The sequence below is a fragment of the Culex pipiens genome, chromosome 2 (assembly GCF_016801865.2).
Source record: "Culex pipiens pallens isolate TS chromosome 2, TS_CPP_V2, whole genome shotgun sequence".
Classification (NCBI taxonomy): Eukaryota; Metazoa; Arthropoda; class Insecta; order Diptera; family Culicidae; genus Culex; species Culex pipiens.
In genome coordinates, this window is record NC_068938.1 from 28114569 (window position 1) to 28134151 (window position 19583).

At 35.3% G+C, this 19583-nt stretch overlaps 1 protein-coding gene across 2 annotated transcripts in view; it reads left to right on the forward strand.

Moving 5' to 3' along the window:
* The window catches only part of LOC120426646 (angiotensin-converting enzyme), a 244131-nt gene that overhangs the window by 111140 nt on the left and 113408 nt on the right, over positions 1 to 19583 (forward strand). The window contains exon 8 of one of the 2 annotated variants that reach the window (XM_052708789.1): positions 16649 to 16879. The exons of the other annotated variant lie outside the window; for it this stretch is intronic. Coding sequence (XP_052564749.1) covers positions 16649 to 16652 — 4 coding nt within the window. The 3' untranslated portion in view covers positions 16653 to 16879. Of the gene's footprint in view, positions 1 to 16648; positions 16880 to 19583 lie in introns of those variants that run through there. 2 annotated transcript variants of the gene reach the window in all.

Genomic DNA, 19583 nt, shown 5'->3' on the forward strand with positions numbered 1-19583 from the left:
ATTGCAAAAAGTTTTTTTTTTCGTTGAAATTTTTGTTTTTATCAAATCTTAAATTTGTTTGAAGACTAATGATTGCAAAACCACGGAATTAGTGTAAAACGCATTTTGAAACACTTTTTGCATTCAAAAGTTGAGACCCTGTCTTATATTTTCAGGAATTGACAGTACCTTGAACACGGTGCACATAGTAATGCATTCTGCTATAACGCTCAACCATACCACAAAAACGGAAATTAAAAAGTTTTTTCGAGTAAAATATCTATTTTTCCAAAAATCACATTTATTTTGAAAAATTAGAACTAAGCGGCAAATTCTTGTCCATACTTTTGTATGGCTCAAAAGTTTTGTTTTTTTGTCCCCTGAAAAATAGCAAAAACAAAATACAGATTTTTAGAAATTGATGTTTTTGTGAAAAAAATAGTTAGTCAAAATCGGATAAGTGCTTGACCAAATATACTGATAAGTCCAGCCCATAGCACTACTGCTCGGCTGGCACGCGTTCGATAAAAAAAAACTTTTTAAATAATCAATTATCTATCTTTCCGCAGCTGGCTGCCTAAGATTTAAAATTTTCAACCGATAAACAAAATGCTCATGGTCACATCACTGCCATCACTGCCACTCGTGAATCCTGACCTCATACCCATCTACTAACCCCCTCAAAACTCATGTGATACTTTGTCGGAGATGCAGTCGATTGGGCGGTCTCTATCACTCAAGTATCGGACTATCATTCCCATCCAATTCCTCGTGACCCTACCACTGGTCGTGGCCGGCGCCGGTATTGATCAGCATGATAGGGGCCTTTGAGAAGTTGCGAAGCGAGGAAAGATAGCTCCCACTTATCTTCCACGGCTCGTGGATGTAACTTCTGGAGGTCCTGGTCAATAACGAAGTAGCAACTGCGGGTGGGCACCTATGCTTATGCTTAAAAAATAGTTAATCAAAATCGTTAATTTTTTTTAAAAGAACCAATCCATACCTCACTAAAAACATCATCAATACCTACAACTTTGCCGAAAACACAATAGCGATCAGAAACTTATTTCAAAAGAGACAGATTTTCGAACATTTATATACAGAGAAACCTCTTTTTACGCGGTGGCGTTACGCTTTTATTTCGTCGATTTCTCTTAAACCGTACAATATTTTTTCAAGCTGCAAAAAGCGTTTTGTAGAACTGAACAAAACCTACAAAACGCTTTTAAAAGATTGCAAAAAGGTTGTGTCATTCCAGACAATTTCGGAAAACGTAACCCGAGCATGCGTAAATAACAAGGGAAATGCATAATAATACCTTTCTCTGGTATCAATCCCAAATTTTGGTATTCCTGGACCCTTGAAAATTTGTCTTAAGGATTATGCAAGAGCAAAATGTGGTATCATACCAATTTAAGGTATTGTTTTGATATTGCAAAATTGCAGAATTTGTCAATGGTCGAACACCACATTTTGGTATTCTTTTGGTATTACAGTATTTTATCAAATTCCTCTGAAACTATGGGAAAATTTTGACCAATTTTGACAAAATAATTAATTTTGCGCTAAAATGATGTCTCAAAGCGAATGCTTTCATTGAAAACCGGAAATTTCAAACTTGATTTTAAACATTTTTGATATACCCCCTACAGAAATGATTTGAAATTGTGGAAAATTTTCCAAGTCAGGATGGCACATTTTGGTATTATTTTGGTATTAAAATGTTTTATCAAATTCCTCTGAAACTATGGGAAAATTTTGACCAATTTTGACAAAATAATTAATTTTGCGCTAAAATGATGTCTCAAAGCGAATGCTTTCATTGAAAACCGGAAATTTCAAACTTGATTTTAAACATTTTTGATATACCCCCTACAGAAATGACTTGAAATTGTGGAAAATTTTCTAAGTCAGGATGGCACATTTTGGTATTATTAATACCAAATTGAAAGGTTTCATCAATTTTCTCTGACACTATGGATTTTTTTTAAAAAATTTTGGCGAGATAATTAATTTTGCGCTAAAATGACTTGAAACATAAAAATGTTAAAGCTGATTTTTTTTGTGATATACTCACTAATATTTTTTTCAAAAACGTTGAAATTTCTTAAAATCGGGATAACCAAATACTTTGAAAAACGAGTCAATCAACAGATTATTGAATTTTGGTGAATTTCAATCCGGTTTCATTTTAATAATACTTATTTTTCAATCTTGTTATTTTTCAGAAGCTTCAAGAACTTCAAGCACAGGCCGTTCATCAATGACAAATGCATTCGGTGTGGTGAAGAATATCACTAATAACAACATGGAATCATCAGGTGAGTAGATTTGGCTGTTGCATATGGATCATTTCTGTTTTTTCACTAACTGCAACTGCTGCACTAAAAATGGTATGAAAATACCAAATTTTGGTATTACTTGTACAAATATCAGCGACCAAAATGTGATCTTGGTTGCCCAGTAATAGATGGTAAAATACCATGAAATCATACCAAAATCATGTATGTGGAAGACCACAGGAATACCAAAATATGATTTTCCAAGGGCGCGGGAATACCTAAAAATAAAACCATGGCAATCCCAAGTTTTTGTATTCAAGCAATGTTCAAAAACCCAGAAGACCTCAACTTGGTATCGAAATGGTTTTATTTTGAGGTATTATTTTACCCTTGGAATAACATGGTTTGGTACACAGAAAAAAACGATTCTCGTAATCGTGAATTAAGTTCACGAATGTGAGAACCACGAAGGAATTTATTCAAGAGTATGGTGCATTTGCACTATAAACGTGAATATATTCCTTCGTTGTTCTCGCATTCGTGAATTTAATTCACGATTTCAAGAATTGATTTTTTTCAGTGTATTGTTGTGCCCGTACACATACAAGACTTTGGTATGATTTCATGGTATTTTACCATCTATTACTGGGCAACCAAGGGCACATTTTGGTCGCTGTTATTTGCCCAAGTAATACCAAAATTTGGTATTCCCGTGTTATTTACCCCTGCTCGGGTACGCATTGTATTTCTTCGATTTCTCTAAAATGACACAATATTTTTGCAGTCTTTTTCAAACAACTTGTTCGTCTTATTCCAATCTACAATTAGCTTTAAAAAGATTGCAAAAATATTGTGTCTTTTTAGAGTAATCGAAGAAATACAACGCGTAACGCCTGCGCACTATGCGAGGTTTAACTGTATTTTTTTTTTTAAATGTAGATTCAATAGCTGAAGATTCCAATATTTTCTCGGTATACAATTCAGCAGACTATTGGTGAAATGTTCGTGGCATGCCTTCAATTGTTTTACGGTAGTATGCGTTGAATATGAACTGCTCATATTTAAATTGTTCAAATTTGTCAAGTGTAGTGACGCCTGCCTTCTATTGCTGTCCATTTTTGTACGAATGTAGTAATTATAATTATTACCATATTTAGCCTTCCGACACTTCGTCTTTAAAGTGAACCACATTTGCGAGTGCAAATTGATGTTATACTCTTCTTAGTCCACTCTGGAACCAATTACTCTCATTATTTGCAGCCGTTCTTGAACCACTCACGACGATGTTCCACCACTTCCAATTATGCATTTGCAGAAGCGCGATACCTGCGGCGGTAAAGTTACAATCCCCCTCTTCTTCTCCAAATAACAAGATCAGCTCTTGCTTCATACAAACTTGGCAAAAAAAAAATCAGCACTTCACCAAGTACCCCTCTATTAGCAAGTGCCTCTACTCAAATACCTGTACCAAGTGCAAGTTTAAATTAATTCTGTTTTAGGACGGCAAAAAGCGGTGGACGTGACGCGTCAACTCAACCTCCGTCCCCACTTCCCTTCAGGTGGCCACTTTGGCCAACTGGCCGCGGACCACGTTTCTTTATTAGTTACGAGCCCAAGGTCGGCAGCGGGTCCTCGACGTAGCTGGCAAAAAAAAAGCGCTGGTTGAGAGAGCATCGACCGTTTTCCTGAACGTGCGTCGAGTTGGTTGGCTGCGTACGACCTGCAACACCGCGATTGGCTGAAAAAAGGCCCCCAATTGGAAATCTACTCGTTGACTAAGCCGCCGAAGGTCGGCACCAGAGTGAAATTTAATGCGTGTGTGCGCTTTTGCGCTGGTGTCGTAAAACGGTGCCGTCAAAATCGGTGACCGTGAGGTGTCGATCGCGTCGGAGTTATCAACTTGGACGAATTAGGGTCTAATGGCAGCGGATGATTTTTTTTTTCGTTTTACGATGTTTGCAGCGATTTTGTCGGTAAACTTGAGGAAATCTCCAATCAATGCCGCCATCAGAAACGTCAATTTATAAAATTAATATTTGTAAGAAATTACAACCGGATTGGATTGGTTCGACTTTCGGCGGCGGCGGGTCGTCAACAAAACAGAAATTGAAACCACAAAAGTGCATCACTTAATGAGATCAAATTGTGAGCGGAGTTTCCTCTTCCGTCTCTGGTGGCATGAAGGTCTTTCCGCCAGCTTGAGTGTGGATTGGCGATCAGAAGAGTAGTTACCACGGAACGCAACAAAAGAAGCGCGCGACTGGGTTTGAATTTGGCAACGCGGTAGCGAATGTTTAATGTAAGTGATGTAAATATTTATAAAGAGTAAAGCTGACTATGTTTAATGTTCATAATCTGACACTGTCGGAAATGCTAGACTATAGATTGGAAAAGCAAAGTAAACGTTAACAAATTGGCCACGAATAAGACAATTTTAAATTGTATCTAGAACCTCTAGTTACAATCCAACCTTTGTTTGTAAAGAGGCAATTTCTTAGAAAACTAACTTGGCTGTTCTTTTTATCATAATTCCCAGAATTCTGTGTTGCCAACGTTGCCAACCAATTTGTCCAGGACAAGACTTGATGCTAAAAAATCTCTGAACAATAGAAGTTAACAATATCGTAAAACAAATTGTATGCGAGCAAAAAATCTATTTTAAAGGTGAATTCATGACACATTGAAAAAAATGAACTGATCTACAATTCTGGCAACAGTATAATAATTCGCATAATCATTTTGACACCTGGATCTATTTTTAATGTTCCGAGACAAAAAAAGTTTCTTGTGCAGGTCCAGAAATTTCAGCTTTTTTAAATTTATGATTTTGAATCAGTTAAGTACTTTGACTTATGTTCACTTGCCTTTTTTCGATAAATTACTCTATGGCTCATAAAATTTAATTAGTAAAGATAAAAACAATAAACAAAAGATGTTAAATTTAGTTTTTTTAGGAATTGGGAGTAATTCTTTTCTTTAGTTCAGCCACGTATAGGAATCCTGTAAGATAATCCGGAAACTCTATGTTTTTGAATTCATAAACACTGAAATGTTTCCAAAATCGTTGATATTTTTTTTTCGATTTCGCTGCAAATGTTATTCAAAATCGAAAAAAAAAATTATGCGGTTTTGGAAATATTTCCATGTTGTTGAATTCGACAACACAGAGTTATCAGATCTGTATACAGGATTTCTATCCGTGATTGCTTACAGATGCCAGAACTTTCGCTTGATTACCATAAATTTAATTCAAAATTGATGATGAAAAATGAAAACAAACTTAAAAGGTAAACAAAAGGTGCACAAATACTGCTTTACTCAAAAATTGCATTTTAATCACTTTGCAGATAATCATGCAGATTGGATCGAAATCATGTGCACTTTCAGAAAAAAAAGTTCAAGATGGTATGTCAGAGACATAACCGAAAGACATAGGACCAAACAATTTGAATGTGTTGTTGGATTGCTAGTGAAATCTGGAATAAGATTATTTTATTTTTTTTCATAGATTTGTCGGCAAAATTGTCATAAATGTTCTCCCAAGGTGAACCTTCCATGAGGGCACCGACAACTCCAGGTTGTGGCCACTACGGTCGAAATGTCAATTTTCATGTTCAGTATCAAAAACCATGAATTTTGATACCCATATTGCCACAACTCGTATGGTTCTGTAAAAGACCCTCTGGGCCCCGGGGGAACCTGCTTTGAGATCACCGGCCACTCAAGGTTGTGGCCACTACTGTCGGAATGTAAATTTTCATGTTCAGTATCAAAAACCATGAATTTTGATACCCATATTGCCACAACTCGTATGGTTCTGTAAAAGACCCTCTGGGCCCCGGGGGAACCTGCTTTGAGATCACCGGCCACTCCATGTTGTGGCCACTACTGTCGAAATGGCCATTATTATGTTCAGTATCAAAAACCATGAATTTTGATACCCATATAGCCACAACTCTTATGGTTCTGTAAATGTCCCCCCAGGCCCCGGGGGAACCTTCTTTGAGGGCACCGGCCACTCCATGTTGTGGCCACTACTATGTCCCGCCCGTGTGGATCAATCGGACCGCGCACTGGACTCACAATCCTGAGGTCGCTGGTTCGAATCCCGCGGCGGGCGCTCTAAAAATTCTTTGTGTAAATATGGGTATTCGGCGCCGTCGCTCCGTGTCATACTTTCATACACTTAGGAGCCCAGGGCGGCGAAGTCCTTGTAGATAAAAGGAAGACACTAGTGGTTGGTACTAGCAATGGTGGCCGACAGCTATAAAGTCAACTTCGTTTCTTCTTATGGTTCTGTAAAAGTTCCCCCTGGCCCCGGGGGAACCTGCTTTGAGATCACCGGCCACTCCAGGTTGTGGACACTACTGTCGAAATGGCCATTATTATGTTCAGTATCAAAAACCATGAATTTTGATACCCATATTGCCACAACTCGTATGGTTCTGTAAATGTCCCCCAGGCCCCGGGGGAACCTTCTTTGAGGGCACCAGCCACTTCATATTATGGCCACTACTGTTGAAATGGCCATTATTATGTTCAGTATCAAAAACCATGAATTTTGATACCCATATTGCCACAACTAGTATGGTTCTGTAAAAGTTCCCCTGGGCCCCGGGGGAACCTTCTTTGAGGGCACCGGCCATTCCAGGTTGTGGCCACTACTGTCGAAATGGCCATTATTATGTTCAGTATCAAAAACCATGAATTTTGATACCCATATTGCCACAACTAGTATGGTTCTGTAAAAGTTCCCCCGGGCCCCGGGGGAACCTTCTTTGAGAGCACCGGCCACTCCAGGTTGTGGCCACTACTGTCGAAATGGCCATTATTATGTTCAGTATCAAAAACCATGAATTTTGATACCCATATTGCCACAACTAGTATGGTTCTGTAAATGTCCCCCCAGGCCCCGAGGGAACCTACTTCGAGGCCACTCCAGGTTTTTTCCACCACCAATTCGACATTTTTCATGAGAACCGCCGCATCATAGCGACTTCCACGCCGTCCGCTTCGCTCGAATTTCCTCCTTCTGCTGCCGGTGGTTCTTCCTTCTGGTTGCTGGTCCTCTTCTTCTATTGGCCGCTACTGCTACTGCTCCGTGCCGGCCCGACGTGCACAGTTCGAGTGCTCGTTCCAAAGTGACTTGCTTTTGCGAAATTTTCTGCTTAAATAGCGGCAGAGCCGGAGAACGGCACAAAAGGGGCGCGGTCTCGAATGCATACGCTCGCTCTGATTGGTCATCTGTTTCGATTTGTACTGAAAAATTACTCATTTTGATTGCATGTTTTAAGTGCTTTAACTATGTTTAGTCAAACTATCTATGTAGTTAAACAATAGCTGAAGTCTTCCTCTTTCGTTTGGTGGTCCAACCGTCTGTATTGATTCACAGGGAAAAAAGATATAAGCGTTCAAAATGTCCCCTTTTTAACGCTTAAAAGTGACGCTTTCGATCGAATTTCTGAACTGGCCCCCCAATATAGTAAATAGAGACATAGTCCTATGTCAAAAACTAAAGATATGCAAAACTTTGTTCAAAAAATCCAAAGAAAATCCCGTTTTATCGAGAAAAATTTACATGTAGCTTTATGTGAGGACAAACTTGCCTTCCGTTTTTTTTTTGCAATGGGACATAAGGGACAAAAAAATTAAAATTGTTATATCCATTATAATAAATGAAATCATCACATCTAGAAAAATAATCAAATACATTTTTTTTGCATTTTCAATTGATAGCCCATTTTATAAATAAATGATATTTCCATAATAAAGCAGTTGCAAATATTTTATGAACCCCCTCTCGACTCTGACCAAAATTGAGGGGGGGGGGGGGGGGGGTGCGGGCGGAGGGCAAAAAAAATAAAAAAGTATAAAAATTGAAATCACGAGCCATGGTTTCAACATTTTAATGAAAAAAGTGTTTTAAAATGCATTATACACTTGTCCAGTTTTTGCCATCATTAGTTTCCAAAATATCTAAGCATTCACGAACATTTTATTTTTTGCAAAAAATAACATTTTTGCAGTGCTCTACATTGAAATTTCATAAAAATTCTAAACATTTTTAAACAAACCCAAACATGATAAATATGATTATCAATGCAGAAAAAATCATTTTAGATTGTTTGCAGTTGATTAGACTTCTATTTTCATGGAAATTTTACAGTTTTTTGGAAAAATATTTTTTTGCGCCTTGATTTTTCAGACCAATTTTGAAGCGGGGGGGGGGAGATGACATAAACTTATTGTATTTTTTTATTTGGCTCAAACTTTGTGGGGACCTTTTCTATGACCAAATAAGCTATTTTGTGTGATTGGTTCACCCATACAAGTCTCCATACAATTTTGGCTGCTGTCCATACAAAAATGGTATGTAAATATTCAAACAGCTGTAACTTTTGAGTGAATTTTCTGAATAATTTGGTGTCTTCGACAAAGTTGTAGTTATTATTGAGGACTTTCGAGAAAAAAATAGGTACACGGGAAAAAAAATTGCAGATTATTTAATCAACTTTATTTTCACTAAAACCCAATTTCCCAAAATATGTATTTTTTGATTTTCGAGATTTTTGATTTTTTGTTTTAAGGGACAAATATCCGCAACTTTTGAGCCATAGAGAAACATGGTCAAAAAATCTGCCACCGAGTTATGAATTTTTTTAAAAATAGTGATTTTTGGAAAAAATCGAAGTTTTATGCAAAAACAAGTTCGACATTATTTTTTAATGCAAGATTGAATTTGCAATCGAAAAGTACTTTACAGATTTTTTGATAAAGGGCTCCGTTTTTTTTATATAGCCACCGAAAGTTTGATATGAGGGAAATATTTGCAGTTGTTCAATTTTTAAAAATAGTGACTATAAGTGACCATTTCTAAAAATATTTTTTTTTAAAAGTTCAGAAAATTTGCTATAAAAATGTCTAAGAGACATTGAAGATTGGACCTCGGGTTGCTGAGATAGAGCCGCTTTAAGAAAAAGAAACACGAAAATTGAAGTTTTCTTAATCTCACCTAAACAACCCACCATTTTCTAATGATCTCAGCAACTAATGGTCCGATTATCAATGTTAGTACATGAAACATTCGTGAAATTTTCCGATCTTTTCGAAAAATATTTTGAAAATTTTTAAATCAAGACTAACATTTTAAAAAGGCCAAACATTGAATATTACGTCCATTTAAAAATCTAGTCTTGATTAAAAAAATTTCAAAATATTTTTTTAGAAAAGATCGGAAAATTTCACGAATTTCAGAAAAAAAACCAAAAATCTTTTTTGATGAAATTAAAATACAATCATGAAAATGTTATCCTTGCTTTTGATTTTATTTTATATTTTTTGATGTAATGATATTTCATTATTGTGTACATATTCTTCAAAAACCGATTGTGTACATATTCACAAAAACCGATCTTCGCAATTTCTGCAACCTCCAGTCATCAACTACTCAAACATCTTCCTAATTCGATAACACCTTGTTTTATCAGCTTTTCCTGTGTGTACCAGTCACACACGTCCACCATTACATACCTACACTACCCGAGCAGGGGTAAATAACACGGGAATACCATATTTTGGTATTACTTGGTATAATAACAAATACCAAAATGTGCCCTTGGTTGCCCAGTAATAGATGGTATAATACCATGAAATCATACCAAAAAACTGTATGGGGAAGACCAAAGCAATACCAAAACGTGCCATTCCAGGGGCAAATGAATACCAGACAAATTACAACTTTCCGGGTAAATAAAAATCTCATTGGACAAAAAACAATAAGAATTCTCTATAGAATTACAACGGGAATTCAATTTGGCTAATGGGATTGCAATGAGATATGGGTAGAATTGTGATGCTATATTTAAATTCTTCGAACAGGCAGGAAAACGAAGTCTTGCTTGGAGAGCCAAAAAATATCAGGTAAAGAAAACTAGAGGAATACTGGAATCGAACTCATGACAGGTAAGGTGTAGACACCATTTTAGCTACCCGTTTACCAACTGAGCTATCAACGCTTGTTGAAAACGAGCTGCTGCTGCATCAACATGTTTTAGCTGCAGGCAAAAATATCAGGAAACGAAAGAGAAACAAACTAAACCAGAACGAGAAAGGCTATAGCCCAGGCAGCGTGGCATTTTTCGTGAGATTTTTGAGGATGCATGATTCCAACTGAATAGGATTCAACACAAATTCAATATTAAAAGGATTTTAGAACGAAGTTCGAATACCACATGCATACCAACATTTTGGTATTGAAAGAGTTATTTCATCAAATTAACAAAGATTGACATTATTTTTTTGAGTTTATCGATTATAACGCAAAAGGCACACAATGTTAAATAAAATCCATTCTAAAATTTAAATTTTTTCACGTTAAACCTATTGTTGTCGTAAAGTTAATCGTCTAAATATATAAATGTTTTTCTTATCAATTTCAAATGTATCAGCATACTTTTAAGAATGTTAAACATCATTTAAAATAGATTGTTTTATGAATCACCTTTATTTTATAATATTTTTATTTAAAATACCTTTACAATACCAATGTATGGTATTCCCTAATTTATAAAGATCATCAAATGACTTTTTTAGACCAAAATAAAATAGTTGGCTTTAATTTGGAGTAGATTTGCGTTATTAAGTATGTAAGTAAGTAACAGTATGTCAAAATTCGATATTTTTCTAACATTTGCTCAATAACAAAATAATACCAAAATTTGGTATAATACCAGAGATTGGTATTAACTTACACTTTAGACATTTTTTCAAGGGCTCGCGAAAACCAACATTTGGTATTGATACCATTGAATGGTATTATTTTGCATTTCCCTTGTTATTTACCCATGCTCGGGTACACCTCGCGGACTCCGTCACCTCGTTGATCGCGGGGCAAAAATCAACTCGACCGTAATCGCTTCCACTCAGTCTATTTTTTGCAGTTCCCATCACCATTACACCTGTTCATCATTGCATCAACCGACCAACCGTTTGATGACGCCATTTCAATTTCACTTTCGATCCGCTCTAGGCCTTGCCTTGGCTTTGCCGGTTCCTCCTCCTCCTCATCGTTGACCACCAACGCGCTTCTGCCGGACTTTTTCTCACTTTTTCCACCCGCAAAACGTGTGCGAAGGAGGTAGATAGGGTGGGTGGTGCTTTGTAGGGACTAGGAAAGTTACTGCTTCTAAGTTGGACTTTTATCAATATAGGGTCAATGCTCAATACAGGCCCACAAAACTAATTACCTAACCTCACTTTGTCGGCAGAAGCAGCTACTGAACCTACATCAAGCCAGAAGGGGGAGGAAGGTACTTGGTATGCAGCAAAGTGCATAGCATGCCATGACTACCGTGCCCGTTGACAGTGCGCATTGTGACCTGGGGGCTTGAATACAGGTGTTCATGCCGTCCAGCCGACTACGATGTTCGACTTTTTACAATAAAGAGATCGATTGTTGATCCTCTTCTGCGCTGACAGCTGAATCGCTGCCGTGACTTCGTGACATTCGACGAGATCAGCTCCCGCGAGATGGGGTCTAAAGTGACTTAACTAGGTTGCGAGCGTCGCCTGTTCAACAAAAGATCATCACCATGAACAAATGGGGATCGGCGGTGATCGGCTTCCCAAAATAGGGAAGAAAGACTGTTGAAAAGAGTTACAGCAGGAGGTGTTGCGGCATCAGCCGTGCAAAAGAAGTGCATTCAGAAGAATCTGCCGGGCACACACACAATGAAAGCAAAAGAGAAGCGATTGATGCAACCGAATTGGTCACGTGAAGGTCTTGCGCGGGACTGTTTACAATCGAGCATTGTTGCTGTTGCCTTTCTCTTGAGGAATTGCCGGCTGACCATCGTCGCGTTAGCCGTCAAAGTGACAGTGGGAAAATTGACGCGGAAAATGGGTAGAGATTGATGGGTTGGCGATTTGGAACGGACAGAGTGAGAGGAACGCGGGAAGGTTTTACTTTTGATGCACTTCAGAGTTAATTGGACTGTTTGAGTTGTAAATTGTTGGGCACTTCGGTACGTTTTAATAACATAATAACTCTTGTTCATGGGTTGACTTTTTTCTGTAGAAAATTTTCGTTTATTTTTCACGACTTATTATAATTTATTTTTTAATTATGATCAGTTTTGATGAATTTTATTATATTTTTAAGCTTTCTGTAATCGAATATTATGATTACAAAGTCAAGGTAATTATTTTAACATTTATAAGGATTTTAACATAAAGAAAAAAATAAAAAAAAAACATTTTTTTAAGTAGATTATTTTCCCTATATGCAAGCTAAAACGAAGTTGACTTTATAGCTGTCGGCCACCATTGATAGTACCAACCACTAGTGTCCTCCTTTCAACTACAAGGACTTTGCCGCCCTGAGCTCCTAAGTGTATGAGTACGGCACGAAGCGACGGCGCCGAATACCCATATTTTCACTTAGAATTTTTAGAGCGCCTGCCGTGGGATTCGAACTAGCAACCTCTGGATTGTGAATCCAGTGCGCGGTCCGATTGATCCACACAGACTGCAAGCTATTTTCCTTTAAAAAAATATAATAAAATTCATTCAATAAAACCTAAATAATCGTTTCAAATGGTTACCCATTTCACTTGGTTTAAGTTATTATAAAAAAATGTTTTTTACTTTAATCAATCTTGTTTAACAATTCTTCGCTTTCCTAATTTAGATTTTATTTCAGGATTTTGGATTTTCTTTCTCATAAATATCAAATTGATAAAAAAGGTTTGTATTCAGCTCCAGGTTATTCAAAACTTCAATATTATGTATACCAAAACATGCATACGGATCTGGCCTACAGGCCAATGATGATGAAAGTAAACGCATAAGTGGCCAAAGTGCCTTCAAAAATTGTGATTTCGGAAAAAAATATTTTTACGGGTTAAATCTCATTTAAAATTTGATTTGATTTGATTGATTGGAAAAATACGTGAAATTAAAGTTTTTTTTCTACAGGAATCCGTTCGATTTTTGCAAACTGACTGAAAAATATCCGTTGTACAGTGTATAGAGTTCTGTTTCAAAATTTTGAAAATTATGCGTAAATATATAAGTTTAGTTCTTTTTATAGTTGTGGACACTTTTTTTGTGAATCTGTTACCCCCCCCCCCTTTGTGGACAATTGTCCATACAAAAAAAAACTTTTTTGTATGGATCGTGGACAATCGCCATAACCCCCCCCCCCCCCTTAAAGTGTCCACTTGATTTATAGATGGTCCCTTAGGCTTTAAACAAATTTTGATTTTAAGATTTCTGATCTAATAATTGAAATTCACGATTTTTTTCTCTCATTTTTTTTTAATTTGCATTCGTTTAACAGTAACATAACCGTTACAAAGTCAATAAGGGGTAATTTTGTTGAAAATTGATCGGAAAATACGTTAATTCAAGATTTTATTACATGAATTCATTACATTTTGCAAACTTTTGAATGTAAAATAACTGTTACACAGTGTTTAGAGTTTAGTGATACTTATTGCCAAAAAAAATTGAATATTATGCTTGAATTAAGATATATAGTCATTTTTATAATTTATATTCAAAAATGTTATGCAAAAATAAAGATTTTTTTTTTGTTTTGTTTATATCAGAATTTGTTTGAATTTCAAACATGACGAAATATTAAAACTAGTGAGCTTCTTATCAATATATCTTACTTTATGATAACCTCCTCGTTGTTAGCAATAATTCCTCCAAGATGAATATTTGTATCCCCAAATTAAACTTATTGTATCTGAGCTCCTCACGAAAGTGTAGCTCTGGGTCCAGATTTATTTTTTTGTTACCTATGTATTTTTAGTTTGTATTATTTTTATTATTTCAAAAGTAGTAAATTTTAGTGCCATTGCTATAGTGGCTTTTGCTGCTCAAAATAATCCAAAATAAAATTTAAAACTTAAATACAAGCTTATGCAGAAATACAAACTGAAACTGATCTACAACCAAATTAGAATTTATTGAACAAATATCATTGTTTTAATTGAAACATTCAATATTACGCCCATTTGAAATGTTAGTCTTAATTTAAAATTTTTGAAAATATCGTTTTCGAAAAAATCGGAAAATTTCACGAATGTTTCACACTTTAACATTGAAAATCGGACCATCAGTTGGAAATGGTGCGTTGTTTGGGCGAGACTAAAGGTCGTATCAACAAAGTTCATTAAAGCGAAATAAAGAGAATTTTCTCATCTTTTCAAAAATATTTTTTCAAAAGTGGGCAAACATGGGCAATAGTTAAAAAAAAAAACTACGACTATTTTTAATAAAGTTACCTAAAAATGGCTTTAACTTGAAAACGATGCACATTATCAAAATTTTACTAAAGTACTTTTTGATTGCAAATTTGATTTTACATCGAAAAATTTAGTTGAAAAATTTTTGCGACCAGGACTGATTCCAAAATTTATAACTCAGTCGAAGATTTTTTACCCATTCAGGAAATTCCTAAAAAGTTGATATTGTATGTCCCCTTAAACATATCAGAAAAATAAAAAAAAGTGTTTTTTTTTGCAAATCAAGTTTTGATACAAAAAGTGAAATTAAAAATCACCAAAAAAAATTACCGTGTATTATTTTTTCAGTGTAGTTCATATCCATACCTACAACTTTGCCAAAAACACCAAAAATCCTTCAAAAGATTTTTGAATTTTCGCATATCAGCTGCCAAATTTGTAAGGAAAATTATATGGACAAACTAATGATGCATAATGGCTTCTTTGGGCATACCGAAAGCAACAAAAAAGTTTCAGCCGAATTAAAAAATACAAATTAAAAATTGAATGACCGAAATCTCAGAGAGTTGTTCAAATATTAAATGCAAGAGAGAACAGAGACTTGATCTCTTTTGAATTAATATCTTGATGGGCGCTCACTATGTGTGTGTGTGTGTGGTCCAATCCAATACCCGCTGGCCGGCAGCGAAATTATGGGAAAGTATAATTTGTATCAGTCTTGGGTTATGCTGATACATGTTATCTCAGTCCCGGGTATTAGGTGGTGACAGCCCTCGCGCTGCTTCCAATGACCCGTTTCAGAATGACAGAGCTCCTTGCGGTCCAATTCCGAGGTCATTGGGCATTGTCTGGCCCCGCCCAAACATAGACCAAGAACCAGAAGAGTCCTCGACCTATCTTTAGACTTCCAATCCCATAAGGCAAAAATGAGATCAGCGCGTATTTAGTGGTTGTTGATAAGTAGGCAGAATTTTACAGTTTCAGTTTGGATAGATCTCACCAAGTTTCTGGAATCCCGGTAGCCTTCTTTATCGGCTGCTTCTAAACATCCGGACGTTGCCAGCTACTTTTAGTCGTACGGGTCCGGACGGCCAGCTGCGTGTCGCAAATCGCGGACAGTTTGATCTTCCTCTTGCCGATCCGACACATATCCTGGCGAGTGTATTCTGGAAAGTTTGCCTTGGCAGCTGCGGACACGATCTTGCGGTGTGTCATCTTCAACAACCAAATTTCAGTATTACATGTCGCACACTCTATTATAAAAAGTTTTCTTCATGTAACTTTTACACAACACAATTTTTCTAACAAAGCAAACGCTAAAACTGCTTTCTCTTTCTTGCCAACACACTGATGCTCATCAGACTGATCATACTGGACAAATATCTCGCTCTAACTCTAGCTTTCAGGTCTCTTCAGTGCTCTCTTCCGCACCCATTTTTTTATGCTACCAGGCTGTTCTCATCGCAGCAACCCATAAACATAGCGTCACCGGCAAGCTTGCAACACACACCAAAAGAGAACAGCATAAATTTTCTCTCGAATTCCCCTCCCTCTCCCACAACCAAGCGGTCGCACTAATACTATCGTGTGCTTCCCAGCACGATGAACCATCACCAATACTGGCACACGTCTTCTGTTTCTGCTTCCACTTCAAAATCAAGCTGTCATCTTGGAGACGCTTGGAAAACAAATTTATTTCACGAATTTCTCCCAGTATTCTTGGGAAACCCATTAAACTCCAACTTTTTCACAAGGAAAATGTACACACGCGACGATTTAAACACCTTTTGCCATATTAACATTTACATTTCACAATAAAAAATGCATTTTGAATTCGCGAACCGTTTAGGCCAACCTACCACGCCAACAGTAGAGGCTCCTCTCTATCTTGATGGGCGCTCACTATCCACTTAAAACCTTATTGATGAAAATTCTTCAATTGCTGAACATGAATCATTATGCTATCAACAGAGTTCTAAATGTGCTTTTAGCAAAACAAGGGTTAAAGAAATCAAAAACATAAAAATATTCAAAAATAATGTTTCCATAAGGTCCTCTCCGCCATGGACTCCTTAAAAAGTAAGCTGGAAATTATTAAAGTCAATTATTGATTATTTCTTTTTTTCATTTCAGGTAAGTCAGCCAAATCTCGTTTCTTGGTAAGTCTCCATCAACAAAGACAGGGAGAGTGTGCAAAAATCTACACAAATTTATGAAGACACGATGCTTCAACCAGCTGGCTTAAGTGCCCCTCAAACTGGCCTTGCAGAAATTTAAAAGTGTGGCAAAAATAAGTGGCAAGAACACTGGCTGCTATTATGTTGGAACATTTTTATTACAATACACAACTTTTTTTTAATTCATTAGCATGTTTTGACTTTGTTCTTGCACACACAAACACACACACGTTCAGCTGCGTTTTTCCTCCATAGCGGCTTCGTCGAAAGGGGTGGAAGGTGGTTGTTTTCCATTTATGACTGATTTTCTCTCATTCATTCGTTCGTTGAGAGTTGTGCCGGCTTTTCCTAACAAAATTCACACAAACACACACACACGTGAACAAACGCTCAGACACGTGTACGCGCAAATATACAAATAATTTGCTTTTGTTTTTTTTCCTTCCAACTTTGATTGCTTCAACGCCGATTTTGTTTACATTGTCAAACACAGCACACGTACTTTAGTGTGCACTAAGATGATGTACTAATTTCATGCACATTTACCATGCTGCTGCTGCTGTTTCATCAAATCCAATTATATGTGTGCTGCTGCTTCTTGGCCCACCCCGGTGGAAGATTGGCAACCGTCGAAGGTGGACGATGAATTGTTGCCACAGGGCAGTTGGTATAGTTTTTAAGTGGCCTGTGGCCAATGTTTGGCAAATATTTGCCAAACGGAAGCAGCTAGTAGTGAGGGGATGAGCTTCTTTGGTATAGCGCTAACGTTCTTAATTTTGAAAAATTTAGGAAAAAAATCAAATAATTCATCGAAATATTAAAGTCAACAAATAATAAAGAAAAATTAATTCAGAATAGTTTATTATTATAACATTTATTTTTTTAACTAGAATAAAATAATAACAGTTAGTATTACAATCAATTCAAAACTACCAATTTTTCATTTTACACAAAAAAACTGACAATCGTCACACTTTTTAACAAGGCCGGCCTCGTTGCCTCGGATGGGGTGGGCAGGATTTCCTTCAAGCATAAACTTATTGGCAAATATAGCACACAACACAACGTTGAAACAAACATGAGTTGAAGCTTTGGCCAGCGGCAAAGTTTGCCGAATGAAGACGGAAAGTCACCGGGAGCTTTTTGTAAATTTTTGCTAGTTTGTTGAAATGGTTGAAGAAACTTTTCGGGTAACTTTGTACGCTGACAGGTTGTGTTGCCCAAGAATGACGGTTCGGTCGTGGTGTGTGCCATCATCATCGCATAACCGCGCACGGGGCTGAGAAGCATGGTGTTGGAAATTATGACTAGAAGGGAAAATTAATGACCTGGGGAAAATGGGTAGATGCGTGTGGAGCGATATGGTGATGTTGGAAATTATTAATTGCTAATTAATAGGCTCTTATGATGATAAACACCGTTGTTCATTGGTCATAATTGGCGATTAGGAAAATTAACATTTCGACTCATGAGTTTATTACGTCAGGGTACTTTTAACAGGTGTTATTTTGTAACAGGTAATCTTTACTAATATGGTAAAATATCTGTAAATGTAGGAAGTAATCATAAACATAATTAAAAATAATCTTTCTCCCAGAAATTAATTTTAATCATGTTCTCAAAGAATCGAATCAACGCAAATCCTCACAAATATATTTTTTTAAAAGCTGCCTAGTTTTAAAAGAACTCAAATTTAATTTAAATTGCATAAAATTACGAATTCCTGACAAAACCAAAAAAGATAAAGTAAAATATAAATAAAAAAATGCAGGTCATTTTTTGAAAATATATCAAAAACATTTTACCTGTGCTGCATTTCAAAACTATTAAAAAAAATACTATTAAAAATAAGAAAAAAACTCGAAAACAAATTTCCCTACAATTTCTTGGAAATCTATACAAAAAAATGTAAGGCAAATTGATTAAACTCAGTTTGTGAAAATCTAGGCACAATCTGTTTTTTATGTTTTATGTTTTATGTTTTATGTTTTATGTTTTATGTTTTATGTTTTATGTTTTATGTTTTATGTTTTATGTTTTATGTTTTATGTTTTATGTTTTATGTTTTATGTTTTATGTTTTATGTTTTATGTTTTATGTTTTATGTTTTATGTTTTATGTTTTATGTTTTATGTTTTATGTTTTATGTTTTATGTTTTATGTTTTATGTTTTATGTTTTATGTTTTATGTTTTATGTTTTATGTTTTATGTTTTATGTTTTATGTTTTATGTTTTATGTTTTATGTTTTATGTTTTATGTTTTATGTTTTATGTTTTATGTTTTATGTTTTATGTTTTATGTTTTATGTTTTATGTTTTATGTTTTATGTTTTATGTTTTATGTTTTATGTTTTATGTTTTATGTTTTATGTTTTATGTTTTATGTTTTATGTTTTATGTTTTATTTTTTATGTTTTATGTTTTATGTTTTATGTTTTATGTTTTATGTTTTATGTTTTATGTTTTATGTTTTATGTTTTATGTTTTATGTTTTATGTTTTATGTTTTATGTTTTATGTTTTATGTTTTATGTTTTATGTTTTATGTTTTATGTTTTATGTTTTATGTTTTATGTTTTATGTTTTATGTTTTATGTTTATGTTTTATGTTTTATGTTTTATGTTTTATGTTTTATGTTTTATGTTTTATGTTTTATGTTTTATGTTTTATGTTTTATGTTTTATGTTTTATGTTTTATGTTTTATGTTTTATGTTTTATGTTTTATGTTTTATGTTTTATGTTTTATGGTTTATGTTTTATGTTTTATGTTTTATGTTTTATGTTTTATGTTTTATGTTTTATGTTTTATGTTTTATGTTTTATGTTTTATGTTTTATGTTTTATGTTTTATGTTTTATGTTTTATGTTTTATGTTTTATGTTTTATGTT